At 34.6% G+C, this 27822-nt stretch overlaps 1 protein-coding gene across 1 annotated transcript; it reads right to left on the bottom strand.

Annotated features, from left to right (window-relative positions):
- Positions 1–1272: 1272 nt before the first annotated feature.
- On the bottom strand, positions 1273–26877 carry LOC123653478 (ecdysone receptor). The gene is made up of 7 exons (XM_045589473.1): positions 26175–26877; positions 3829–3999; positions 3178–3470; positions 2811–2975; positions 2386–2544; positions 1982–2204; positions 1273–1571 (listed from the first exon to the last, which is right to left on the bottom strand). Exons 1-7 carry the CDS (start codon positions 26491–26493, stop codon positions 1273–1275), a joined length of 1629 nt encoding a protein of 542 aa, XP_045445429.1. The 5' UTR covers positions 26494–26877.
- Positions 26878–27822: the final 945 nt, after the last annotated feature.

Raw genomic sequence — 27822 nt, 5'->3', positions numbered from 1 at the left:
AATAGCTGCCGCAACATACACGCAATGTTATGTCGCTGTAAGTAGAATTACACAACATTATATAACATCTGAATTTTGTACATTTATCGAGGACACAGTAACTGGGATTATTAGCCATATCTGCCTCCGTTATTTCCTTATTTAATATAGATCAACGTGTGACACATATAGTATATTTATTATGAATCTATAAATTATTCTACGACGACCTATGGTAAATTGCACGTGATACGCCTTTAGCTTTCAACAACTCAACCTGCATAGCGACTCAACACCTAACACCAAACCGGTGACAGCAAAGATCAATAGCCTAAAGTAAAGACATCAGTGCATTGTGATCACTGTAGAAAATGAATCACCCATATACTATATACTTATGTCGTTAACTATCAAAATATTCAAACAGGTAGACAAGAAACCGGTGATGCTTTTATGAAAGCTACTGCGACAGTAGAACTTCTAAATGTAATAAGACACACTTATCTCAGCCTACCTAAGATACTTCAACATTTATAAATGTAATCACAGCAATAATAAATTATAATTATTCGTTAAAATTGAGGGACGCGGGCACAGGACAATGGAACATCAATCGGAACTAAAATCGACAGGACACGATAACACGTCTGACATAAACTATATATAAACAAACACAGTCGTAAATCATCAACAACGTCCACCGACAGATATCTCCTGCTGCGCGGGGCGTTCGAACTTTACAATATACATATAATATTAATTAAAAGGGTTAATCAACGTACCGTTAATTTTGGTAAATAAACATAACTATCAACTTTTCACCCAATAGAAACATCTCTCATATATTACTTTTTGTGTTATAACTCTCATAGTACGTACGTATGCGTAATTTAGGAGGACGTACTCATCCGAGTCTCATCGGCCGTATCCGAGCGACCGACTCATCCAGTCATATCCTAACTATCAACACTAAATATATTCTCGGAACGTTCAACAGCACATATATTCACTATACTCGCACGTCGGTCACCGAACACGCGCGAGACCGGCGGCCGAACACTGTCCTTAAAAATAGTTCAATCGAGTCCGTCTAGTGTCCGAGCACTCCACTAAAACTAGCCAGTCTATGAGCGTTTCTCTCCGGGGGCTTGCGGCCGGGGCGGGCGGGGCGCCAGCGTGGGCCCACTGGGGGCCCAGAGGGCGCCACTGGTGGGCCAGGGGGGGCCAGGGGGGCCAGTGGGGGCCAGTGGGCGGTCAGCGGCCAGTCGCGCGCAGGCGGGGCGCGCGCAGGGGCTAGAGCTCGGTGGGGGGCTCGACGAGTGTAGGCGGATGCGATGTCGACACTTCCGCTACGTCCCATATCTCCTCCAAAAACGGCGGTAGCTTCCTATTCTTGAGTTTCAGTGATATACACATGTTAGAGTTCTGCATGCCCAGTGTACGTAGTTCGGACAGTATGGACAATATCTTGCCGAACATGACCGGGCAGCGCGAGGACGCGCTCAGCTGGTTCATGATGTACACGCGCAGAGTGTTCAGGTAATACCGCTGGATCTCCTCCACCAAGTGCGGTTGCTCAAGCCCCGGCCGGTCTGGAATTTGCAAGTTTCATTTTTAGTGTTAATTGTAGAAGTAGAATATTATAAACTATACTCCATAGTATACACATTATTTACTTTTATTAGACTGGGTCGGCAAACAAGCGTGCAGTCCACCTGATGGCAAGGGCTTACCCATAGCCTATAGGCGCAAAACCAGAGGCATCGAAAGCGCGCCGACCCTCCCCAGAATCTGTGGCCACCTTACTGACCACTAAAAGAAACACTAACTGAAAGCAGTATTATTTAGCTGTGATCTTCTGTGAGGTATGTCCCTACTCGGGCTGCTACTACAGTATACTTCCTGCTATGCCCAATGTACCATCTGTACTTGCTACACATTGTTTATTTGGTTTGGAGATTGCCAAAAATTTCGTAGGATCAAAAAAAAATAGTATAAAAACCTGAGAAGATGACGATAGCGGTGAGGAGGGAATAGTGCACGTTGTCCATGGACATGGTGTACATGCAGCGGCAGAAGTGTAGCAGGTTCTCGATAACGTACGACATGCCCGCCTTGCGATAGTTTTCGCGGGTGTACGCGCGGTTGTTCGCGAAGAGAACGCTGTCTGTCGACGCGTCATATCGTCGTGCCACTCGCAACATCATCACCTCACTGGAGCAAGCCTGGAGAACATAATTCGCATTAAAACTTTTACTTCTTAAATCTAAGATATGATATAATATTGATTATTACAGGAATCAAAATTGAATGTTTAATTTTACGTTTTTTGCGTTAATTACTAATTTTCTCTTGAAATTCTTGTTTTTGGTATTATAATCTTAATGTTACAAATTTTTTTCGTACCTTTAAAAGGGTGATTTGATCAGGTTGAGAGATCTTGGCAAATCCCGGTAGGCCTTTAGCGAACTCGACGATCAGTTGAACGGTCAGGATAGTCATCTCAGTGATCTGACGGAACGGCAAGTCAGATTCCTCCTCGTCTTCCTCCCCTTCCTGCCAAGTCTAGACAGATCAAATTTTGCTCTTAACGAATAATATTCGTTAATATATTAATAAATGAACTAAATATTCAACACAAAATACTAAAATAAAAACTAAAATAAAAAATGTTACAGTACTAATATAATTTTTATACTAATAGTAAACATGAGATAAAATATGCTGCAATAGACTGAACTGACTGACTGACTGACTGATTGAATGGATAAAATAAAAAAAGAAATAATACAAGTGCATTTCAAAATAAAATAAAGGCGAATGAAACCCACCTGTGTAACCCTTTTTAAATCTTCGTCAGAAGGCTGCTCGTAGCCATCTTGATACCAGACCAGCCTCGCGATCAAGAACTGCTGATTTGCCGTTAGTGGAGGGATGTTCTTCAGCCTGTTCTGCTCCAGGAGCTTTTCTGAGAGGAACCGCGGGACCACTTCGTGCTGCAAACATTCCAGCTTCACGTAGGAAACAACAAACATTAATATTTTGTTGCTATTAATTAGGGTGGGAATGCAAAACGTGCGTGCAATCATAAATACTTTAAATATACAATTTACGAGTATAACTAAAATAAATATAGCTAAGACTAATAGTTATATTAGTCTAAGCTAAATTATGAATAAAAATATAAAATCAACTTACAATCCTGGCAGCTTCGGGTGGCGGTGGATCGCATTGCATTATGGGCGGCATGTGATCATCAACTGTCGTTGTGCTGACTGGCAGTTTGTCTTTTTCTCTTTGTGCTTTCTTTTCTTTTCTTTTGATTGCACACGTTGTTTCCGGAACTACACATTCTGGCCTCATACCCACTGCGAGACATTTCTTTAACCTACATTCCTGACATTTTCTTCTCATATACATATCCATTTCACACGCGTGACCAAATTTGCAAATGTATACAGCATTTTTAGTAACACTCCGCCTAAAGAATCCTGAAAAAAATAACATCGATTGGTAGATTTTCTTTTGTGTCTTGAAATTCATAAAAAACGAACCAAAACTTATCTTGTTCTGTTAACCACGTGGTTTTAAAAGATTGGCAAGACAAATTGTAATAACTGACTACGTTATAGAATTGGATGAATCAAGGAATAGACGCGGTGCAGACGGCTATTGTGACGTTACGTCTCGACTTGGATACATTGTGTACGTTTCGCTAACAGTCTTGATAACCGGTACAATGCGCCAATTTAGCACTGAATATGAATACTCGTGGGCGCTTGTTAGGCAAGGGCTTTCTATTTTGGTATCTTTACACATCTGATGTTGTTCAAATCTGACTTAACTTACCTTTACAGCCTTCACATGTGAGTGCGTTGTAGTGGTATCCGGAGGCTCTGTCACCACATACGAGACACAGCTCTTCTTGCTGGCGAGGTGCTGGACCTTTCTTTTGCCGTCTTGCTTCTCCATCTGTGCTACATCCATTTACACTTGATGCCGGCGACAGTTCTTCACGACCTGTAATAGAATGATAAAAAAATTAATAATGTTTTTTTTAACAGTTTTGTTTAAATATTATCTCATTAATATTTTGAACTAACTGAATTTTAAATTTATCCGTCGAATATACGTCACATTAAATATTTGATATAATATTTAGTATATATACTTTACATATTTTTTTATATATTTATATTAAGTAAATTTAATTCTAGTGACCAAGAAGCCAAGGCATCCAGTTAAAACAAATGAAATCTTCGACGCTTAATGCAACAATAAATAAAGTTCGAAACTGGTGGCCCAAAGGTGCCGGCTGTCGAGAACATCTATAATTGGACGCTATAAAATTTGCATACATTTCATGACCGATTCGTTGGCTCGGCGGACAAACGAAGAAGTGAAGACTGTTTGTTTTCAATTTTTACATGCGAGTTGCTCTCCCTTTGACGAAGAGATGTTTTTGTAAAAAGACACGATCAAGTCATTTTCGGTGGAAGTCTGAACGTTTCCTGCCCAAACAAAAGGTGGCTATACCCTGTCAGAATACTAATGATGTTTGGCACGTCGGTTTTGTATTCAAGGTGCATGAAGGAGTAGGGTATGCGATGCGCAATGAAAATTAAATCGGCAATTGTCAATCACGCGGTAGGAACTCCTTAAATATAATAGGCAGTGTTGCAAGTTTATTATTACTTCGTTTACCTTTAACCACAATACACGAGAACACGATTATATCACAATAGATTATAATAGCTTTCTATTGTGATTAATCTATTGTGATTGATAATGTTTGCTGTTATGTCGATCGAGTGTTTTAATGTCTTTGTTTTAGTCAATTAACAATATGTTGATAACATATGTTTTCTGAATTCAAATACGTGAGCAAAAACCACCCAAAAAAGTACTTAGACGAATATATAGTATGACGAATGAAAAACAAAAATAAATTAGATATAAAGATTTACATTAAGCACATTAACTGAAGCGTGCAAAGCAGTTAAGTTCCTAGCAGATAATTTTATTTACATTTTATTGAGACCATTATACGGACTTATGCCGGGGTCGGTGGCCTTTACCGCGTACCTGTCTTGAACAATCGGTTGTTACAAAATGTTGCCAAAAAACTAAATCTACATACATGAGGGATAAAAAGACTGAAAGTGTGAGAGTTCGTTTATTATACTTTAGTTTATGACTCAAATTTCAAATATCATAACATTAATCGGTTTCGATAGCTTTATTTACCTATGAAATTCATACGCTGCATTACTCTCGCTGCAGATTGTTTAGGTTTAATGTCGCATGCATCGTTGGCGATGTAGACGATAAACTCGACGTTATAAAATGTCCTTCATTCATGATAATAAATTTAAAAATAAAACTGAATAAGTGCGATTTTATTACAAACTATTAACATATTTTGAAAGTTGCAAAGTGTGATGATTATATCATTAAATAGCGTTTAGTGGGTTATTAAGATGATACAACCTATCGAACGCGGTGAAAGTGTCTGAGATGGCTAGAACTGGTTCGGTTCATCGGACATACCCATGCTTCGTGTTTACCTACGGTCCTTTAATAAGTAAATAATAAACTAGAAATATAATAATGATATGATTATCAACAAATCAAAGATTTGTCAATGTATACTATAGAGTACTATTGGTTTAATAGCTTACAATAGCATGCTTTATATCCGCTATACTTAAACTGCGGCCCGCGGGCCGTATGCAAATATAATATAATATCTTTGTCAAAACTTATTTTTTCATTAATAAAGTAACTACATTGTGAACTTGGAATTACGTTTTAATTAAAACCTAAATAATTTTAAATAATTTTTGCTCCCTATAAAAAAAATAGAATATGGCTGCTTTATATCGTTTGAAAAACTTTATATGTAGTTACTTCTACCATCCCAGTTGATTCAAGATTAAGTATGTAGTTATTTTGTAACTCTGACTGTACACATTTAGAGTTTTAAAATAGTATAACTTTTAATGATATTTCAATTAAACAGAAATAGACAATGAGCAATCAATATTCATTCATTTGATAAATAATTATTTAGGAAAAGAAATCCAATCATAAGTTGAACGCACGGATGACCGAGTCAGTGTGTTATTACGTCTCAGCTGTTGTGCGCGAGCGCATAGAAGGTCTAGTTCGTGGTAGTTCGGGCGGCGTCGAGTATCCTCGGGCGCGGGAAGGAGTCGGCAATGTGAGCGACAAGTGGGGCGCGAGCGTCGACCGGGGGCAGCGTGCGGCCTTGACTCTTACGTACCGCCCTCCTCCCGCACATCTCTCCAACGTTCACCGCGCTGCCACATTATTTATGATAGCATCTGAGCTCAAAGCAAGCTCGCGATTCTCTACAGCTAATAATAACAAGTTTTTCCTCTCACGCGATTGTGAATTTTTCACTTATTAAGGACTATTCTCTGAAGTGATTCCAAACTTGGTATAAACAACACATCTGACAACGTTATTTATAGCTAACTTCTTTGATGTTCTGTTGTAGCTTTTGTTTCATTTATATCGAATAATAGGAACACGAACGAAGATAAACAAGGCTTAAGGTAAATAAGGCTTCATATGAAAGAATGCTACTTGTAGTTAAGGTCTAATGAGTTCCAAACTAGGTACTTTTTTTTACTTTTTATAAAGTATTTTCCCTCGCGAAGAATTAAAAATCACTGGGATAGTGACAACATTTAGGTTAGTTACATGAACACAGGTTATAAGTAAGTTAAATTATAACAACAAATAACGTATTTAAACTCTTTCGAGTTTTATACGTATATCAATTAGATAATTCCTATTAAAATAATGATGTCTTAATGACTATCAGACATCGTTTTCCCACGGAAATGAATTAGTATATTATTATTTAAAAGTGTGAGAAAAGTTCTGTTTGGTAATCTTTATTAATATTATAAAGCTAAGTAAAGAATTTGTTTATTTTGTTCGTATAGTCGTATTTTTTAAGCGTTAAAATCATATTTATTGAAGAAGATAAAAAAATAATGATATTTTTACGTCATATGGAAAACATAATGTCAATATATCTGCAAATTTCAAATTGTAAAGCGAGGGAAATCGCATGGTACGACTATTTTTTTAACGCCACGCAATGTATCTAACATTCAAATGAAACTAAAACTTATGGCTTATAACGTTGTTTAACGCAACCTTTAAAGGCTAGGCCTACAAATATTTCTTAGTGTTTCTAATTACTTTCTACAAAATACTATACATATAGGCGCAATAATATCTAAGCAAAGATTCAGAAAGTTATGTCGATTGAACAATACGCACTTTCACTATGACCCCAGAAACAGACGACGCAATGGTTTCGCAGGCGTACCGCGTAAGCATACACTAACTAGCTAGTGAAAGTTGCCCAAAGTTAGGTATTGCACAAACCCGTAGACAACCTCATTGAAATTCGGCTGCGGCGAAAGTAAGCGTAACATAGCGACATGTCCTTTATATTAAGTAGCTTGTGGTAATCCTATGGTTGTAAGTCAAATATAGCGTGAAACATACGAAACGTGGAGAATACATCTTTAAAAATACCACTATCAGCTGAAAAAAAATTGATGCATAAAAAGACACACGTGATCGGTGCATCGGATGGACGGAGATCGGATCATAATATTACTTTCTACAATACTTTCTAGCAAGAGATGTGGGCCGGACCCGGCGCAACTAGAGCGATCGGTTTCTCCACGCGCCGGGAAAATTGGATTGAAATAGAAATCGCGTGCAGTGAAAATCGCCTTTTTCACGTCACACGCTATCGTGGAAACTTCGATTACTATTTTATGTTGTACATGTATCTAATCTCATCCATCAATGGGGCGTTACATTAAAACCAAGATTCCAAACCTAATTGCAACTTGATTCATTAAAATATTTAGAGATTATAATTAAATACCCAAGCATCGCCTGATAATCTTGATGCGAATTGATTTCAAGTTTAATGTTTATCACAGGTTTTTCCAATTTTTAGAAACATGTTCTTCTATCCTCTTCTTGCCCTATTAAGATCTATAATCAGAGATTAATTCGTATATAAAACTAATTACTAGTAAAAATGTTTTAGAAGGAAATTTTCATGCAATAAAATGTCGTTAATAGTAAATTCATTGCGGCTGTTTTAACCTTCAACTTTAATATATTAAAATAAAAGGTCATTCGCATATGACTATTATACAAATTTAGACCTAAATTTGTTAGATTGACTAGAGTATAACTTTTTTTTCGTATGCAAATCCTATTAAATATTGTAATTCTCATTCGACACATATTTTCCCAAAAATATTATGCCTCAATGTGAAGTATGAATATTGAAACCTAAACCTATTAAAAAGTTTAAGACGTAATAAAAATTATATACCATCACCACAGCTGTACTCAAAGTAAAACATAAAAAATAAAAGTAGATCAAGTAGCGACAACATTGTTATTACAACATTCTCTTTACATATTTCGTCGCTCGTATCGTAAAGTCGAAAGTGCCTATCAGTTATCACGTACACAAAAGTGTTTCCATGGGTGGACGTAATGGATATGTCTCAGCTCCCCGACATTTCGCTGTTTGTTTACAGTACTAGATTACATCGTACCTCTCTTTTTTCTAACGTTTTTGTCTCTCTCTCTCTCTGTTCACTAATTTAGTACAGACGGACTGCGCACCCACGCTTGTACGCCTTTTTGAGTAAACATGGAAATGGGTAAAATAGTAAAGGAAGGGGAGTATAATTAGAATTAATACCGCATGCTTTCTTGACGTTTAAAGCCCGGTGCAGCTGTACATATGAATACCATATTTAAACGTCACAATGTCGGAGCATGTTTAATTGCTACGGAATTTTGTGGATGTGTTTTTAAAGAATACGTGCATAACAGATATAAGTTAGAAGTTATCTATGTGTAATGGCCCTTGCCTGACGCAGCTCGACCTCGTTAGCACAATACGATGGAAATGTTGACGCCGTAGTTGTTCTATCTATACGCCCTTGACACTTGGACATTGCTCTTTAAACGCTTTCTATTACGTTATGTTATTGGAACTTAGAATTACTCATAACGTTTATGTATAAATCTAATTCTATAAAATTATTATATAGAACGGGAAACCAGGTCAAGGCACGTTTAAGTGACGTCAACCTGTTATCGTCCGTCGAGCTTCGGCCATAAGGGCTAATTAGAACGACGCGCGACCAACTGGGTCAACGACTCTTTGTTCTAAAACCTGATAAGAAGTTTCATAATTAATTAAAACAGATCAATATGCTAACAATCGTTTCTACTCTGATTTTATTCAGTGACATATAATCACGATAATATTAATCATAATTAATTATTTAATTAGAACCGCTAAATATTTGAACATCTTCTATGTCGTAGTTGTTTATAACGAGGAAAATACATAATCAAAACAATTTAATAACAACAAGTTTATTTTGTTTTTTAGGTCATTAACATTTTATAAGTAATGAGGATACTGTAGTACTCAAGAGGAAAACGTGCTTTCAAAGTAGGTCGAGTCTCAACAAATGCAGTATTCAGGTTCAAACATTTACAACAAAGTGTATGCCACAATGGTATAGTGTGGTAAAGTTAAATACGAATAACATTGTATGTAAAAAATGATGTAAAACTATAATAACAAGGTAGAAGGAAAAATATTTACTGATTTGAAATCATTTAGCGATTCTTAGAAGTTTCAATATAATTCTGACTATAAAAATAAATTATTGATAAATCTTATTTGTAATGATAATAATCATATTCATTAACTTACATTGAAACAATAACTAACTGGTATAAGTCCACATTGCACTTGATTAAGACAAATATTAAAATATAAACTTATAAATCAAATACAAGTCGCTTTTCAGTTTAATGTGCCAAGCCATCCGGGAACGTATGGGGTCAGCAACCGTGTATCAGAAAGATAAGCCGACTACGAAACTCTTATCAGCCGCCAAAGAACGCCTTTGTTTTTGTTGAATTTAACGCAAAATACTCTGACACTGATTAGGTATAAAATCAAATACATATAAATTTATTTCATTTTGATTGACAATTAATTTTTAAACGTTGGCACCCATAATATAAAGAGCGGGATTTTTTTTTCTTAGTGTAACGACATTTTCGATAACGAGCAAAAAGTTGTTCGTCAGTCCAAAGAAAAAATATAATATAAAAACATTATTCATACTTGTTCCTTAAATTTTGGCAAGGCGTTGTAGGCAAACATTGACTAAAAATATGTACGCCCTTAGACGAACCGTGGTCCAAGCCGTTGCGTTTTAACGCAGAAACATAATATGAGGTAAATAATATGCTAACATGACGTCGCAAATTCTATCTTTATCACTGTTGATATCTGATATTACTTGTAGTCTTAGGACAATATAACAAGCGTTTGTAACAAGCGTTTGTTTTTGAATATTAATGACGTCATAATATTAAAATGGAAAATATGGGACAGAAATAATCCTTTGTAGTGGAAGATCTCGTGAATTGTGTCATGGGCTCAGCCCACGCGCGGCGGAAGGTCGACCGCCCTCCGCGTTCAGCCGTTCACTCAATATCGTCGCCTGAGACTAAAAACATGCAATAAATCTTATTTTTAATTTAAAACAAACAAAGATGGTTTGAACAATTGTGTTTACCGAATTTCTAAAATAAAATTATGACAATTCACCTAATAAACATGGCTATCAAACCATTTTAACAAACGAAACTGATGAACCACTATAAAATTATTTAAATTAGATATACAGTATTCTATTGCCTTATATATATTTTATTGAGTAGGTATAAAAAAGTAATAAATAATTTGATAAAAAAAAACCAACTTCGTATCAATTGGGCAGTAGTAACCTGTGATCTAGGAAAATGGCACACCTAGTTTTTTCACTGTTATTACTACATATTTATTTACCTGTAATCTAGACAGAATCATAGAGAACTATTTGGTATCTTTAACAACGTTACATGGGTAAAAATCCTTTTTAGGATACAAGAATTCTGTAGAGTCTGATAAATGAGTCTGTTACATTAATCGGTGCTGTCAGCTTGATGGATGGATGGGCGATGACGTTGCGGAGACACATAAAGCTTCTCCCCGTGCCCTACTACCACCCTCTCCCATTCATAGCTTCTATTATACACTATGCGGAACATTTCCTAATATTACTTACAAATATGTATGGCTTAAGTTTCAGTAAACGTAATATCTTTTGTATTCTTTTCAAATATCATCATATCATAATTATACAATATACATATATGTAACAAAAGATTAGTTGTAGCAAATATATTCCGCTATAATATTATTAAACCTATTGTGTGACAAAAATTTTAAACTGTGAACAAAATAACAACTCAACTCAATATTTGCTTCGGAGACTATAGTAGAATACACAAATAGACAAAATAATGAAAATGTATAGGGTTTATTAGAATCCTTGAGAGTAGAGGTGCAGAAACATTGTTAGCACATTTGCAATCGCCCTGTTCACAGTGATAGCTGCAGTAGTTAGCGAGAGCAAAAGCATTCCTCGGCTGGGCTGACCGGTTTCCCGACGCAGGCTGTTTACGGCCGGACCAGATATAAATAGATACACTGCAACATCCATCTTCTTTATGTTTTAGTTTTAACTCTGAAGATGAAACACTAAGTTTTGAAATATATTCAGAATATTGCTTCATTACTTCTATAAAATTTTACAAGCAAGTAGTAAACAAAATAATACAGGCACTTTGTAATTACAAATTGAAATAAATTTTAACAAACAATATCTATACATATAATAAAATGGTAGGAAAGTCAAGCTGTACATTGAATATTTTTTTAAAAGAATACTTGTGGTGTGATCTTCAATCGATACCGAAGCCAAAAATATAGTTTTTAGAATTTTTGTCTGTCTGTTTGTCTGTATGTATGTCCGGGATAAACTCAAAAAGTACTGAATATTATTAAGAAGTCGGGTCAACGTATAGGCTACATATTATCATGCCATCACCTACCGGGAACGAGCAGTGAACCTTTATTTCCTCAAAGCATTCTGTAACAACGTGTAATCTAACGATGCATATTTGAATGTTGTTGTTATTATGTTAATAACCATGCTATATAAGCTAGCTTCACACTATAAAAATCACGCAATATAACCAACTAAGCCGATAAACATAATTAAATGAATATAAGTAGACAAGACAATTTTAAAGCAGCGCCATCTATGAGATTTTTTTGTAGATATGAAATGTAAAGAAGAAACGGGTAAATGGATGTTATTTTAAAAAGTATAATCGTAGGTATTTTTGGTGCTGTATAGCGTTCACGCAGACGACGTCGCGGGCAGCAGCTAGTAGTTAACTTATTTTAAGAATTAATACAAAAACCCTGAAAATCATAAGTGCTAATTCTGAATATTACGAAGAGACCTCGTCGCTATTCTGATATTTAGTTGTTTATCGAACACTCGGAAATAATAACGAATCAGTAAATTAAGTGGGAAGTATACATCTAACTCTAGTTAGCAAATGTAAAACATTTCACTTTCACACATAGCTATCTTCGTTTTTTATTGTTGCGCAATTAATACATACGTTATATTTAAAATTACATAGGTGTAGACTATTGACATTTGTCTGAAAAGTAAAAAATTTACATAATAAAAACGCCATATATAGTATTCTAAAGACACCAGAGTTGCATAAATAGCCACGTGGAGACGAGATCGTTAACCCCAGAAAAGTGTCGCTGATACTACGTATCAACTTAGCATCTGATAAAATATTTCGTTGAACGATAACAAATATCAACAACACTTTAATCGCGAAACGACACAACCGAAAACATCGGGTTATCTATCAGTTGCGTGATAGTCTTGCAAAGTCTGCGCGGCCTTGCTCAATCATCTCTACATTCTGCGCTATTGCTGGAGTCACCCACTTTAGCTCTCTATTGCATAAACGACCTCGTAATGTCAAAGGAGGTCATTGTCGCGCTTTGCAGTCGCGTTCACCCGCGGATTGCAGGTAAAGTACTTCTCGCTGCCAGTTAGATGAATTATATCGATTCGACGGTCTCCTTCGACGTGTCTGTGACCCCGATGTAAATAACCTGAGACGGTAGTGCTGTAAACAACTGACGCTGTTTGCGTCAATCATTTGCTCGCCACAGTTCTGCCTCACCCTACCATTGATGTTCGTTATGCATATAAAACATCTTTTTTAAGAGATCGGAAAAGTTACTCCAAGCAATGTTATAATATGGTTTAACATTAGATATGTTAAGTAAGTTGTAGCAAGCAACCTAATATGGTAAAACGTAATATGTTTGCGTAATAAGAGAATGAATAAAGGTAAAATTTATTTCACAATAAGAGAAAGTAAACATGAAATTTTATTCGTCCATGAAATATTTTCAAAACAAGTAATAAACACAGCGTGAGAGGTAAGAAGGTATACAAAGTGTCCGAAATAGTAAGTATTTTAATATTAAATTGTGTTTGCAGTTTATCTACAATTCGTACACAATAGAATTTATTTAAATTAATCTAAATAACTGCTTATAGAGCATTAGAGCTGTGCACCCAACGTACATCAATGTACATGCAATCAGTACATATTTATAATCTACAGTGTAAGGTGACCTACATGATAAGATTACTTCAATAGCTCGACAACACACAAAGCTGCAACTCGTGTCAGTGTGTGAATTCGCGGCAAGCTCGTACAATGACATTGTCGACCTTGACTACTGCCTCTTAGTTGTATACGAAGCTATATACGTTTACACACACATTCGCAGCAGGAATGTGTTCGTCACGAATGTATTTAAAGCTAGCGAATAGGTTTTATTCGTCAAATTTAAGATGTACACTCGAGCATCGAGCGTTTCTATTCTTTTAAAAATACATGTATATTTTTATTCATGACAGATTAAAACAGCTCTGAATTTAGACCCATCTCTGGTCGTTTTGATATAGAACAGTTCAACACACGATAAGGTGAATGCCAACGCGCCGTGCAGCGATGCACAACGATCAAGGCCAAGATACTTAAATTATAACCAGTAAGATTTAGTTTAAATGCAATGCGTCTGCACTAAAATCATACAAACACAGTGACACACTCGTACACTTGCAATTGAACAAACTTACTCTTCCTAATCTATATTAATATAACAAGGATTAAAAGTTTGTTTAAACGCGCAAATCTCAGGAACTACTGGTTCGTATTGTTTTTTTGTTTTTTTTTTTTTGTTTTTGTGTTAGCCTATTTACCGAAGAAGGCTATAAATAATTTCCTCAAAATCCAAAAAGTAATTTCCTCAAATTAACACGTGTCAAACAGCAGGGCACAGCTAGTAACACAAATGCAGGTAGATATTCGTTTTAGATACGCTACTTAAGGAGACTAAAACTTTTTTGCGTATATGCGACTTTTATGTGAACATTTAGCGACAAGCATAGCTACAATCTAAATGATTCGTTGGACAAGAAATATATCTATTCGTATGGTTTCATATTATGATCAAGAGGATGATAAAACGTCAAAATATTTTGTCATATTACCGCTAATATACCGTAAATCTAAGAACATAATTTATGTTAACAATGTATATTACACAGACTCTAAATAAATGATTGGATGAAATTGTTTGATGAAAAGTCTCGATATTATCTCGGCGTGTTTTTCACGGATAAGTCATTATTTTTTGTGAAAAATTTTTACTTTGAAGCCAAGCAAATGTCTGCCTCATTAGAGCTCGTATGAATAGCACGATATTTTTTAACTACTTTGATGATTCGAAATAAGACACTTTATTTTCCATTAGCTTCTTTATGTGCAGTGAGTACATGTAATGAATTCTTACATGTCATTGGACTTTTGTTATTCGTTTTCTTTTTATTTTAACAACAAATCAGGCTTTATCAACAATTTAATAAAATCGTCTCCGTTTTTTAAGGCAAAATTTGTAGTATCCCTTATTTTATATATTTTTTCATACTTATTAAAAATATACTAAATCCATTTATATTTTAAATAAATTTATAAAAACAATCGTATAACTGACAAAAATAGTCGAATTAATATTATCCTACTGATTCGACATCGGTTGAAAAAAATCCACAGTTAAAATAACTTTAACCTTGATATAACTTTGATATTTTCGTACTTATTTTATTACAAATATAATAAATATGTTTACATATTGCAAAAAATAATTTCGTAACAGACAAAAATAGTCGAATCAATATTATCAGACTTATTCAACATCGGTTGATAAAAAATTCTTTTTGTGTAACGTTTTCAATGTTACCTAATTTTCTTGGAATAAATTTAATATATGGGGATAAATCAAAGTTATTTATATAATTGTAAGAAGTTAAGAAATAATAAAACTTGAATTTATATCTAAAAATAGCATTTATTTTCAATAAACATATAGCTTAAAGGAATCTATTCGATACTAAATTATATGTGTGGGTCGTACACGATGATGGCACAATAAAGCGTCGAGGAACACGCGTGAGGGGGCGGGCTAACAAGGTCCAAAGGGATATTGATATTATCCCGATAAAGCTATTCTCGGTACATACTTGAACGGACTCTGTATTCAGTCAAAAACACTTATCTCATAAGATTTCACTCATAACTTGGAACTTACGTTGAAAGTAGCTGGACACTGAATTGTTAGTTAAATATTTATTAAAAACCTTCAAATGAAATTTTATTGTATGAAACTGATTATAATTTTAAAAAGCGCTTAAAGCCTTTTAACAACATGGATTCTCTATTTTAAATTTTAATTTTTTTTAACATTTTTTGCCTAATAGCATACAAAATTTTTATTCATATATTTTCTTTTATTTTATTTTATTTAATGGTTTACCAACAGATATACATCAAATATAGTTTTAAGAGTACAGTTATATAAATCATCATGTTAGGATGTAGATCCAATTACAGGCAACACAACTTCCTCATTTTAAGTCAAATAATGAAGGCGAGAGATTAATAATTAAAGGTTAAGTTAAGATAATCATTTTTATGTTAAGTTACGAGCTTTAAAATGTTTGACTAATTTTCTATATGCACCAAAACAACTGTGAAATATATCTATTTTTATTTTTTTGATAAAAAATGTTAGTTTTTTGTAAAATACGACATTATCGCCTGTGCAGGTATTATTGCAGAACAAATAAAGGTGAATTGACACAAGCCTAGCACACTTGAGGAAGTACGTGAGTTACGCCTGTTATGCGGATCGCGTAGGTGTATTTCCTTTTCTATTGCTTAGTTCTTTTCCTAGTGACATAATTCAACGCCCATACAACGTGTCATACAATTCATGATCCGATGCAACAATAGCATATTGAAAATTAACATTTATAAGACATATAATAATAATAATTATCGTTGTTATTAATAAATTGGCTGAGCGAACAAAATCATAACTGGTTTTGTCAACAATGCCCATGTCATGACTTCCATTAAAAATTAAAGTGCTACCCGTCGCCGTCGTGGATATTAGATCTAACGTGCCATCTTTTCTTTGTAACATAATATTGTACAGAATACATTTGACAACAATGGTTCAACAAATATTCGTGATTCCGTTATGATTATCAGATTTAGATCAATGATCTAGTAATCCAGGATGTAGTTTCAAGTTAAACACTACAGCAAGTAGTTCTTGAGTCGCGAGTTATAAAGATTAAAATCGAATTACATTTTCGATATTAAGTTGGGGCCCGCGGTACAACGAAGTATAGTCAACAATGCCAACTCTATTTAAACGTTCTTTGCGATACAACAGATGCCCTCGACAAGATAAATGAAACCATTAGTGGCGGATAAAAAATCAGCGGCAATGTTGATCATAACCGCCGCATTGTTTTTTTAAAGCTTGATTATTGTCTAAAATATATATGTTAATAGTTATTTTTATCTATATTTATATCTTTTTTTTTATAATGAGAGCAACCTGACTCAGCAGTTTTATCTATGGATCTTAACAAGTACAATTCAGAAACAATGTATACTCGTAATAATGAATTTCCGACGTAAAATCCGTCCTACGACATAGTTTTGTTTTGTTGAACAGGTTCTAATCTTCGTAATGGTCTTATCTAAAAATAGTGTAAAGAAGATAAAACTCTAGGGACTCGCATCAAGGTTGTACATTTCGTGGTTACAGCGCCTGGTTGAAGGGAGATAATAGAATTAACGAGGGACGCGATGGCAGCGCGGGCGCAGCCAACCGAGACGAGCGCTCGACCGCATATCCGCCGTACTTACTGCCTTCCTAGACTACATTCTGTAGAACATTTTAAGAAAAACTTTCAACTAGCCTTACTTCAGAATATAACAATCTGAAAGATTTACAGGACACATTATCAGGACAGTATTTATTTGATAAATATTCTATATGAAGACTAAAAACAAAAACGAATATTATCATAAAAACCGGCCAAGTGCGAATCGGACTCGCGCATCGAGGGTTCCGTACAAACAAAATTATCAAAATATTTTGATTCTATGTTGTAACTAAAAATTTATGCGTCTCGCAATTTTTCTTTTATCTGTGCTATGAGACGTTGCTTCGTAACAAATTTCAAAATTATGAGTTCACGAGAAGTACCCTGTAGGTTTTGATTCCCTTGCGAGTGCCGAAAATTTGCAGCATAAACGGCTGTATCATTTGCGTTGGCTTTGAGTTTGATTTTTTCACAGCTCCAAGGGACAGTAGACTTGAGTATTTGATATGAAATTCAGCTTGATACCTCCACGCGTTCCTGAGATAAAGGGTCTTGACATACACACGGCCAACAGTGATCCTATAAGGGTTCCGTTTTTTCCTTATGAGGTATTTATTTATTTATTCTTAATGTACACCAAAATACAGACACATATAAAGAAAGATAGAATACAAGATGTACAAAGGCGGTCTTATCGCTAAATAGCGATTTCTTCCAGATAACCTTTGGGTACTGGACACAATACAGTAGCAGCGGTTAGAAGTGTGCATATAATTATTAAGGAAGAAAAATCAATAATAAATAACGTTAAACAAATTGTTAACATGTTTAATATTAAAAATACGAGGCATTATCAGACATACGTAGATATAAACTACGATATGATAGACTTACATAAATATAAAAAACTTATATATAAATAAGTAAATATTTTAGTATATATAATATATAAAACACATATACATTACACACATATACACATATACTTATATAAATATATACATATAAATTAAACTACAAATCAGACAGTACGTGACAGTTGTGACCTAATGAGCGACGGAGCTTGTCTTATTGAAAGCGGAAGAGAATTCCACAGACGGACAGCATTAACAGTAAAGGAATTGGAGTAAAAGGAAGTAGAATGGGGAGAAATTTTCAGAAGCAAATTGGATTCAGATCTAAGGGAAGAGGTACGGAATCCTAAAAACATCTCAATCCACATTTATTATGCATCATCTCTTTGTGATAATTATTTAAACGAATTATACACATTCACGTTATTAGACACAAAGTACGTACTAAATAATTTGAAGCTACACGATACATCATAATACTTTCTTTTAGAGCGAACGTGAGCTTAGAAAATAAGGGGGGCAGATCGACCATTAGATACGATCAAAGGGTTGCGAAATCACGGTGCAATAATGAAATTTGTTCCCTACTCGCAAACGCCAGCTGCTAGCGGAGCATGGATTAAGTAATATTATTCTAATACCAGATTGTAAGCGAGTTTATAGCTTGTGGAGTTGATCAGATTTACATGCTAATTTGCCACGTAAAAAAATAATAATTTAGAAAACTCAAAACGAAAACAAACTTAACGATGTTTCAATAAACAACCATATTGATGGGACTATTTTTGTTATTACTTATGCTATTTAAAACAGATGAAGTCATAAGCTATCTTCTCTTTATACGGAGTGAGGTCAGCGACCTTTTTGATTAAGGAATCATCAATCATGACTCGCGTACACGGAGAGGATATCGCATTACACGATATTGAAATGTTATATTTTATCGCATACTTGTTCACACCGTGTTCGGTGTAATTAGAAATGGGCGTCCGTGACATGAATTATTATTAAAGGATGTCATCGTAAAGATAGCAAGATTAACAAAATAAAGAAGACAATTTCAAATTAGGTAGCTTTACGTAGGGAGTTAAAACATATAATTGTGTGTAAAATCGAATATTTAAAGCAGTTACATTCAATTACTAATCACTTTTATATTAATATAAGAATTTAAAAGTAATTCGTGTAATTAAATAGCGTTAGCGTTTCGATTGTATGCATGTAGGCATGCATTTAACCTGTATCCCACTGCAGGGCATAGGCCTCTTTGTCCACGTAGAAGGATTGAAGCTTAATCCACCACGCTGCTCCACTGCGAGTTGGCGGATGTTCCCTACTATGAGTAACGATCGTTATCAGGTATTTATGATATCAAACGGGAGCGACGGCTTAACGTGCTCTCCTAGTCGCGGTGGAGTGACCCACATGTGAACATCATGTGAACAGACATCCAAACCGGAAAGAAATATTTATACAAATATAAATATCCATCCCGAGCGGGATTCGAACCCGCAAACCGTCGGTGTTGTGAGCGATTGTTAGCGTTTCGATTGCCGAAATAGAAATCAATTGAAGGTCCTTCTATCGGGTTCGTAACCCTATCGCTGCGACAAAATTAATGATTATTCAAAAACCGAAACAAATAATTTCCGGCTAAGTGAATATAACAAAAGTGGCGTGCTAGGTACATGATGGTTCGATTTGCCACTATTTATATAACGACGTGTCAAAAAACCGCAGTGACCTTGGCGCCCCCACGCGGACGCAGATACATTCACCTCAGGTGGGGCCTCTGGGGTATGAAAATGTGCCCTACAGGTATTTTCACACGGTATAATTTCTAATGGCTAAAACAAAACAAGATTTATTGACGAAAACACGGTCTGGACATGACCAAGTTCACGGATTTAGAGTTTTACGGGTGAATGAATACACAACACTAGTTCGCAATGAGTAATGAAACTTCGTAAGTATTCTTTGTGAAAACTAAAACTAAACTTTGTAACTTTTTTAATTCCTAATATTATTTGAAAAGATTACTTGTGATTAACATATTCGTATAAATCTTTCATAATATTTTGAAATAACTAAAGTTCTTAACAGAAAAACAACTGTTTAAAACCCGAATTTCTAATTACTGAAATGAAACATGATAATACCTAAATTTAATACGTTTTTATGTTGAAATTCAATATTTCTTCTACAAATGCAACAAGAGTACCCGCATGTTTGTGTTGCTACACTATTTATCTCGGAGTTTTAATTCCCCGTGACATAGACAACTTTTATTGATGTGTTTAGTTGACGACTGATGCGGGTTACTTTATAAGAGGATAATCCTCAATATTACATCAGAAAATTTCATACAATGAATAAAATAACTCAATGCAGTTATTATGAAAAATGTTAATGTTCTTACACTTGTAATATTTATTGTTGGTTACTAGATACTCAAATGTAAAGCATTCATTAAAACTTATAATTAATACCTTTAGAGTATAGACATTTAAATATACGAATAAAGTCAATATAGAGTATTGCTACAATTTAATGCGTAAAAAAATTGGTCGTTAAAATAATATGGATATTTATGTCGTGTCAGGAAAGGCCAAATACATATTCATCTAAATGTGCTTTCGCATGCTTGAATAATAAGAACGAAGAAAATAACAACACTAGTAAATCGCTCGCTCATCGCTTCAGCCTGTAATATCCCACAGCTGGGCATAGGCCTCTTTCCCCATGTAGGAGAAGGATCGGAGCAAATTATGGAGGACCGGTAATGATAAATAAAAATTCTTAATTGCAAAAAAATTTGTGTTTATATAATTATGCTGGGTAAAATAATGAATCAAAACTAAGAACGACAAGCAAAGCAAACTTTGGAGGTTAAAAATATTATGTTCGCATTATTTAAGCGGTCACTGACATTATTTGAATATACACTAGAAATCATGAAACAATGCTCGCGAAACGCGAACTGATTTAATAGATACATTGTCAATTTGACTAAAAGGTATAATTATAAATAATTCTCTTTTTGTACACCACTTAAGGTCAATAAAGCAATCGAGTAAAGGGGATAATTAGTACTTTTAGTACATACAAATACATTATTTTAAATTAAAATAAGTTTGAACAATTAACATAAACGCATTTCAAATAGGTTATTAGTTTAATAAATCACCTGATAACAAATACAGGTAGAAAATTTTAAGTAGAAAGTAAAACAATGAAGTGATAATACTTACGTGCGGTATTTAATACGACCTTAACATTTTATTTTTTGTATTGCTTGTAATTTGACAGTTTAGTGTTATAGAAAGATGTGAGACATGTTTTTTAACATTGACATTGACGGTTCTTGTACATATATATTTTACATGAAAATAAATTAATTCAGCAGATATATTACAAAGAATCTTCAACAAAGACATGCGAGATGGAAAGCAAAAAAAACATACATCAATTATAACATGATAAGTGTATGAAACGCATAATGCATTGCTTCGCTGCACTTAGAAGAAAGTGACTTACTATAAGGCAATGTACATAATATATACTGTATAAATAATATACTACTTGTACTACATTGAACGTTCCTTCAATCTTAGATATTAACTGCTTAAAACAAACAATTGTTGTTATTAAAAAATTTCTCTTCTCCTGATGGGTTTGCCTACTAGGCTCTATGATCACGTACAGACGTCGCGCGTTGGTTTCGGTTGTATACTATTATAAAACCGGTAGGGAAATTATGCCCAATACCGCAGTGGGGCAGCGTGGTAGATTATGTCCTAAGTCTTCTCCTATATGGACAAGCGGCATATCATCATCATCAATTAGTTCACAATAAGATAGCTGAATTACGCAGAAATAGCAAGCATGCGTAAAGCAAATGCAACGCGGTATTAAAAGACATAATTATGCTACTCTCTAGTTTTAGGGCAAATAGAAGTTCTTGTAAGCATTATATTAATGAAATGTCAAGAAGATGTCTTCTACATACTTGTACGAAAAGCTGAAGGTTATTATTCGGTTCAAGATGATATTAATGAAAAAGACGTGGGAGTTTAGTGATACTGTATTTCATGCCAAACATGACTAAATATATGATTGGCAGTTTTTCAATCGAATATCTCTGGATATTTTTTTTATTGCAGATTCTTCAGTGCAGAATGTACATCCAAATAGTTGCAACATTAGTCTAATTCAATTGCTGCTGCTGTATGGTTACGCCAGTAAAGAATATAGCACCCACTCTCTTTCCGTGAGTTTCATAAGAGGCGACTAAGGGATAACACAGTTCCGCTACCACTTTGAAACTTAAAAAGCCGACCGATGGCGGGATAACCGTCCAACTGCTGGCTTTGTGCTGGGTGTGTGTAGTAAAATGACAATTGAAAAGAGCTTGATAAGCCTACTGGAATAAAAAAAGATTTTATTTTTGTTTGAATATATCTAGTCTTGTATGTAGGATATGTACCTATTTTGCACCCCAAGCCACTAGACTGTTGCTAATCTTCTATTATCTACTTATATAATTCCCGCTTTAGAGGTGCATACATTTAACGACTAATCCGCATTTGTGCAAGAGTAATAAACAAACTTTTTACCTACATTAAAATAAGATATAATTTTTAACACAAATATAATAAGTACATTATTTTCATTCCCAATAAATAATTATAAATAAATTATATAAGTTTACATCATTATATAATAAGAATTCGTTGCAAAAAAAGTGGAACATTTACCTTTTTTTTTAATAATTAATGAGGTACTAAATAGACGGCAACATGTTTTTCAAGTTCGGATTCTTCGCTAGTTTTTGAACAATTTATAAAAAAGCGCCAGAGCGAATGAAGTAAAAATAAAAATTTAATATGTATAAAAAGAAGTTAAGAGCAAGCCAAGAATGGCGACGTCGTTGTCTGAAGAAAATTAACTTTGAATGGGCCAATTTCTTTATAAAGAACTAAATTACTTTTTTTCTCTTAGAGCTATATTCGAGAATACCCTTTCAATTTAATAATGGAATCAAAATGACGACTAATATTGACGCTGCTTTTCTAAAGATTTTATAATTATAATTATCTCCGATATGTCAGATATTGCGCAAACAACTTTATTAAACGACATTCTACATAAGTTATTACTTTATAATTAGAAATTTTATTTTTAGATACTATGTATAATACCTTGAATATACGTGCGCTGGTTCTTCTATTTTAATTTTCATGACATTTTTATTCAACTAACTTATATAAGTATCTATGTATTTTAGAGGCCATTCAGTATATTTTATCGAACCTACATACAGTTAGGTAAACCTAACTTACACAAAAAAATAAACCACGAAAAGTACAATACAATATCACCTTTTGGTATTTCACCTTGCGAATTTTAAAGTTTTAGTAACAAATAGTCATAAATTACGCTAAACCTGAAACATCCTAAAATAAGATAAAATTTATACATACGCCAAATAAACTGAAACATACATTTAATTGATTATTATATATCATGAACGTATACTTGCGGCTTGTCAGGCGCGATTTACCATCAGAAGTGGCCTCTAAACCGGTCGAACCGGCGCGCCAGCTCTTCGACGAAACTTTTGCATCCAGTTCACTCTTAAATTGTTTATATTGTATGTTTTATCGCATATTAAAAGGACTTCAAATGGAAGCCACTATACAGTCAAGTTTAAAACAGACCGATAATAAAACGAGATATTTAAAAATACGTCCACATTGCGTCTCGTTTTATTACTTTATTGAAAAAATACTTCTTTTTAAGTTTGAGGCTCCTAAATAACGATTGATGAGATAATGAAAGATAATAATTGACGTAAAAATATAAAACGCAGATTAAATAGAATGATCGTGTTTTAAGGAAAAAAGCTTTTTAGATTATTATAATAAAAAGTATGAAAAAGACCATTATAAGAATGAGAATCAAATTTCAAACAATAGATGATGATGCTCATTTTATAATGAATTTAAAATTACGGTTTCCATTTAGTAGTTTCTTAACTAAAAATGTATTATACGTTACTAGTCGGTTACTAACTAATAAGAGGGAGCGCCCCCGCCCTCGCTGCCTCCATCCTCCCCGTAGATTGATGATAGATTAAAATATCGTACTGTTCTGGCAATGAATGTACATATTTTAGGCCTTCTGAGCTAAAGTGGATAATTTAAAAAACACATTTGTCTAAGTGCACATGCGTATTATCTGTCACTTATTATAAAACCACGTTAAACCACTGTTAAAATTTATAATTATACAAATATATTTTTTTAATTTAGGTATTTTCAGATGTTTTGAAATTTCAAGTATGCTAAACCTGTTTTTTTTTTTACTATTAATTTCTATGAATGCATTTTTTTTTTTGCAATTTGCTTGTAGAAAACATATTCTAAGTAAATAGTACGTTCACAAAGTAGGTATTGCTATTCTAACAGTGAGTTACTAATGTTGCAAAGAAGTTTGTTAAAGATTTGGAAATACGTCCATTTGTTATAATACTTAAATAATAATGCAACATTATTTTCCCATAATTATGTACAAAGTAATTAAGAATTCCCATAGGAGTTACTCTGTTTATATTTAGGGGACCACAAATAAGATGTCTCTAAGGAATAGGATACCTACTCGTCTCGTAAAGCCAACACTTCGATAATGGTGACGAATATATAATAAGACGATGTAACGCAATGTCGTGATTGAAGATTAGCTTTGGAATTCATATTTCATAAAATATTATCTTTATGTTGCTAAGGGCCTCTTTCATCAGTTGTGAATAACGCTATTTGACAGATGATGGTATCCAGCGGATAAAAGTTTATGATGTATTATTCTTTATCACCATCGAATTCCACAATATTTATGATACATTTCCATTCGCAATTGTGAATCTAAGTTGTAGTTTCTTAATTGTAGCGAACATGTCCTGGCGTATTCTGCTCTGTCTTATTAGTCTATTCGTAAATTCTTTACAGGATAAACTATCCACATCTGGTGAAAAAATGCCCCTAAAATATCTTTATTATAGGCAATTAAATTTAATACAACCTGTTTTCATTGTCACACGATTTCGTACTTAACGTTGCCGTTTTTGGATAAAAATGAAAATCGTTTCTGGGCCACGATGTTTGTTAAATTTTCCATTTTAACCTTGAACGTGTCGCGATAAGAATTACTCATGCAGTGTTCCTCCTACTAGCTGTTTAGCGTCCACTAATCAAACATAGGCAAGCGTTGTTTACTAATGAATAGGTAGAGCGAACCTACATACACAAATAACCTTGCCAATAAGTTTTATACGTGTATTCTATGATCTCTAGGAGCGAAATATGACGTGTTATTTTAAGTTTCACATTAATGTCGCAAGCATCATGTCATTCTACGTATTAGTCATCCATAGTTGAACATAACCATATATTTACTAAACTTCAAAATATCGCTTCACATCCAGCATAATGATAAAGAATATTCCAAATGTCTAAAATCATTGTGTTTGCTAGCAAACGAAAAAAATACACCGTAAGGAGAGGGAAAAAAGGGGTTTCCCTCGATTTCTCTGGGATTCCATCATCAGATCCTGGTTTCCTTATCACGGTACTACCCTTGGGAAATTTCCTTTCTAACAAAAAAAGAATTATCAAAATCGGTTTATAAACGACGAAGTTATCCCCATATATAACGTACCCATTATAACGTAAACAACGAATAAAAGTAATGTAATAGTGATAAAAGGAAAATTGTAATTTATAAAATATTTCGTTTGCAAAACCGGCGAACATAAACAAAACATTAGGATTATCAGTATTGTGCAGCGAGTGGAGACATCGGCCTGTGGCGCCCGGTCAAGGTATCCGGGCCAAAGGTCGATGACAGCGCCGCAAGTCGTAACGCCTCAGCTACTGACTTTGACATCGGCGTACTTGCCGCCAAAATTTATATTTACACTTCTAATAACGAATTACATTGTAAAACAAAACACATTCGAGAATATTCGTAATCTTAAAAATCTGACCTGATGATATGGATTCGTTTTCTGATTTGGGCGTCGTGGGCGGCATCGGCAACGGCATGGAAGGTAATGGTTGTGTGGGCTGCTGCTGCTGCTGCTGCATGGTACAAGTGTTGCCGAGCAACGACTGAGCAGTGTTGTATGTGATTCCATCATCGTAGCCCCATAGCTCGAGCCCAGCGTACTCTGGCGAGGCGAGCGACTCCGGTGACATAACCATTGCCGGTGGTAATCCTAGAGCTGACGACGAAGTCACTTCTGAGGAGCTCTCTTCAAGCATTCGCAGCGGAAAGCCTCCGTTGTTAGACCAGCGGCGTCTCATGTCGAAGAGCGTGTCACACGCCCTCGTATCCTCGACCGCCGAATGACATCCTCCGCTCCTCCAACACTTCACTTTTGCTTCGCACTTAACTCCCTAACGCTATTTATTATCAACATCCACTAGTCTCGGCGGCGTCGAAACCGAAACGAATCGTTTCTCACAGTCGACCGGCTTCGAGTTCACTCCAGTAAAACTCGATATTTCCTTTAGTAACTCTCTACAGGCACAACACTATGTAATGGACCGAAAAAGTTCACAAATTCTCCTCTAATACAATTTCGGAGGAAGTTACCGCGTAAGTTTGATAGAAATATAAGAACGTTACACGCGCGCGACCGTCGTCAACGAAGTACGTAGAGCGAGCGAACAAGCGACGCGATCGCTCTCACTACTCACTGCCACGGTCGAGCGTGACGTCACGCCGCCCCGCGCCCGCAGCGCGCCCCGCGCGTCTCACCACGGCGCGCAGCCGTGGCACAGAAAGTCAAGTCACCGGGCGACAAAATGTGGCGCGCCGATAACACCATCACTTCAATTTATAAAGTAGATTCTTCCTCGCATTATCAAAACAATTTGTTACGCAACTTTTGAACTTGACGAATTAATTTCTTAATTAAGACGATATTTATTACACGTGTTGTCTCATTGAACATTTTGAGGAGTTTATAATTAGTAAAGTTATTTCTAACTAAGAGTTCGAAATATTTGACAGCAATAAATTTGATATCCCTAATAGTTGAAATATGTTAATGAATTACTTGAAAAATAAAAATAAAAGTGTGTGTACCTACTCATGTACGCACGTAAGAAGTTATACTTCATTGGCTAGCTAACTTCACGTTGCTTCTTCGTTGACTAGCTAACTTCATGGTGTCGATTTTTTGTGACGGTGTGCTCGCGCATCCTAAAAATTTACTCCTATAATTTTTCCCTAACGTGCCAAAAGAAGTATACCTAACTTAATAAATTTTTGCAACGTGAAGTTAGCTAGCCAATGAATAAGCGCACCTTTTTTAAATTACTTTATAAATATAAATACAATATTTTAATAACCCTAGTAGGGTTAACGTAAAATTTATAGTTTACATTTACGTTAATTTAAAATGAATCAAAATGATGCCTACAGTTAGAGCTCAACACCACAATTTCGAATAGATAAATGCATAAAGGAAAAGAAATTTAATATTTTTAAAAGAACAGGTTGTTTATTTTTGAAAAGAAAAATGCAATCGCTTTCCTTTTCTCACTAAATTATATCACTGCTCTATTACAAAAAGGTGCAAATGTTAAGTTAAAAAATATACAATAAAGATATAGATACGTACTTTT

The sequence above is a fragment of the Melitaea cinxia genome, chromosome 5 (genome assembly GCF_905220565.1).
Source record: "Melitaea cinxia chromosome 5, ilMelCinx1.1, whole genome shotgun sequence".
NCBI classification, from domain to species: Eukaryota; Metazoa; Arthropoda; class Insecta; order Lepidoptera; family Nymphalidae; genus Melitaea; species Melitaea cinxia.
The sequence above is the reverse complement of the archived record's forward strand: the minus strand, read 5'-3'. Positions and strand labels throughout refer to the sequence as shown.

Coding starts and splice junctions, on each gene's coding strand:
- LOC123653478 (XM_045589473.1), bottom strand. CDS start 26,493: ATGAGACGCCGCTGGTCTAACAACGGAGGCTTTCCGCTGCGAATGCTT. Junction 2,976..3,177: donor CACCCGAAGCTGCCAGGATT/GTAAGTTGATTT, acceptor GAATGTTTGCAG/CACGAAGTGGTCCCGCGGTT. Junction 2,205..2,385: donor ATCAAATCACCCTTTTAAAG/GTACGAAAAAAA, acceptor TATGTTCTCCAG/GCTTGCTCCAGTGAGGTGAT.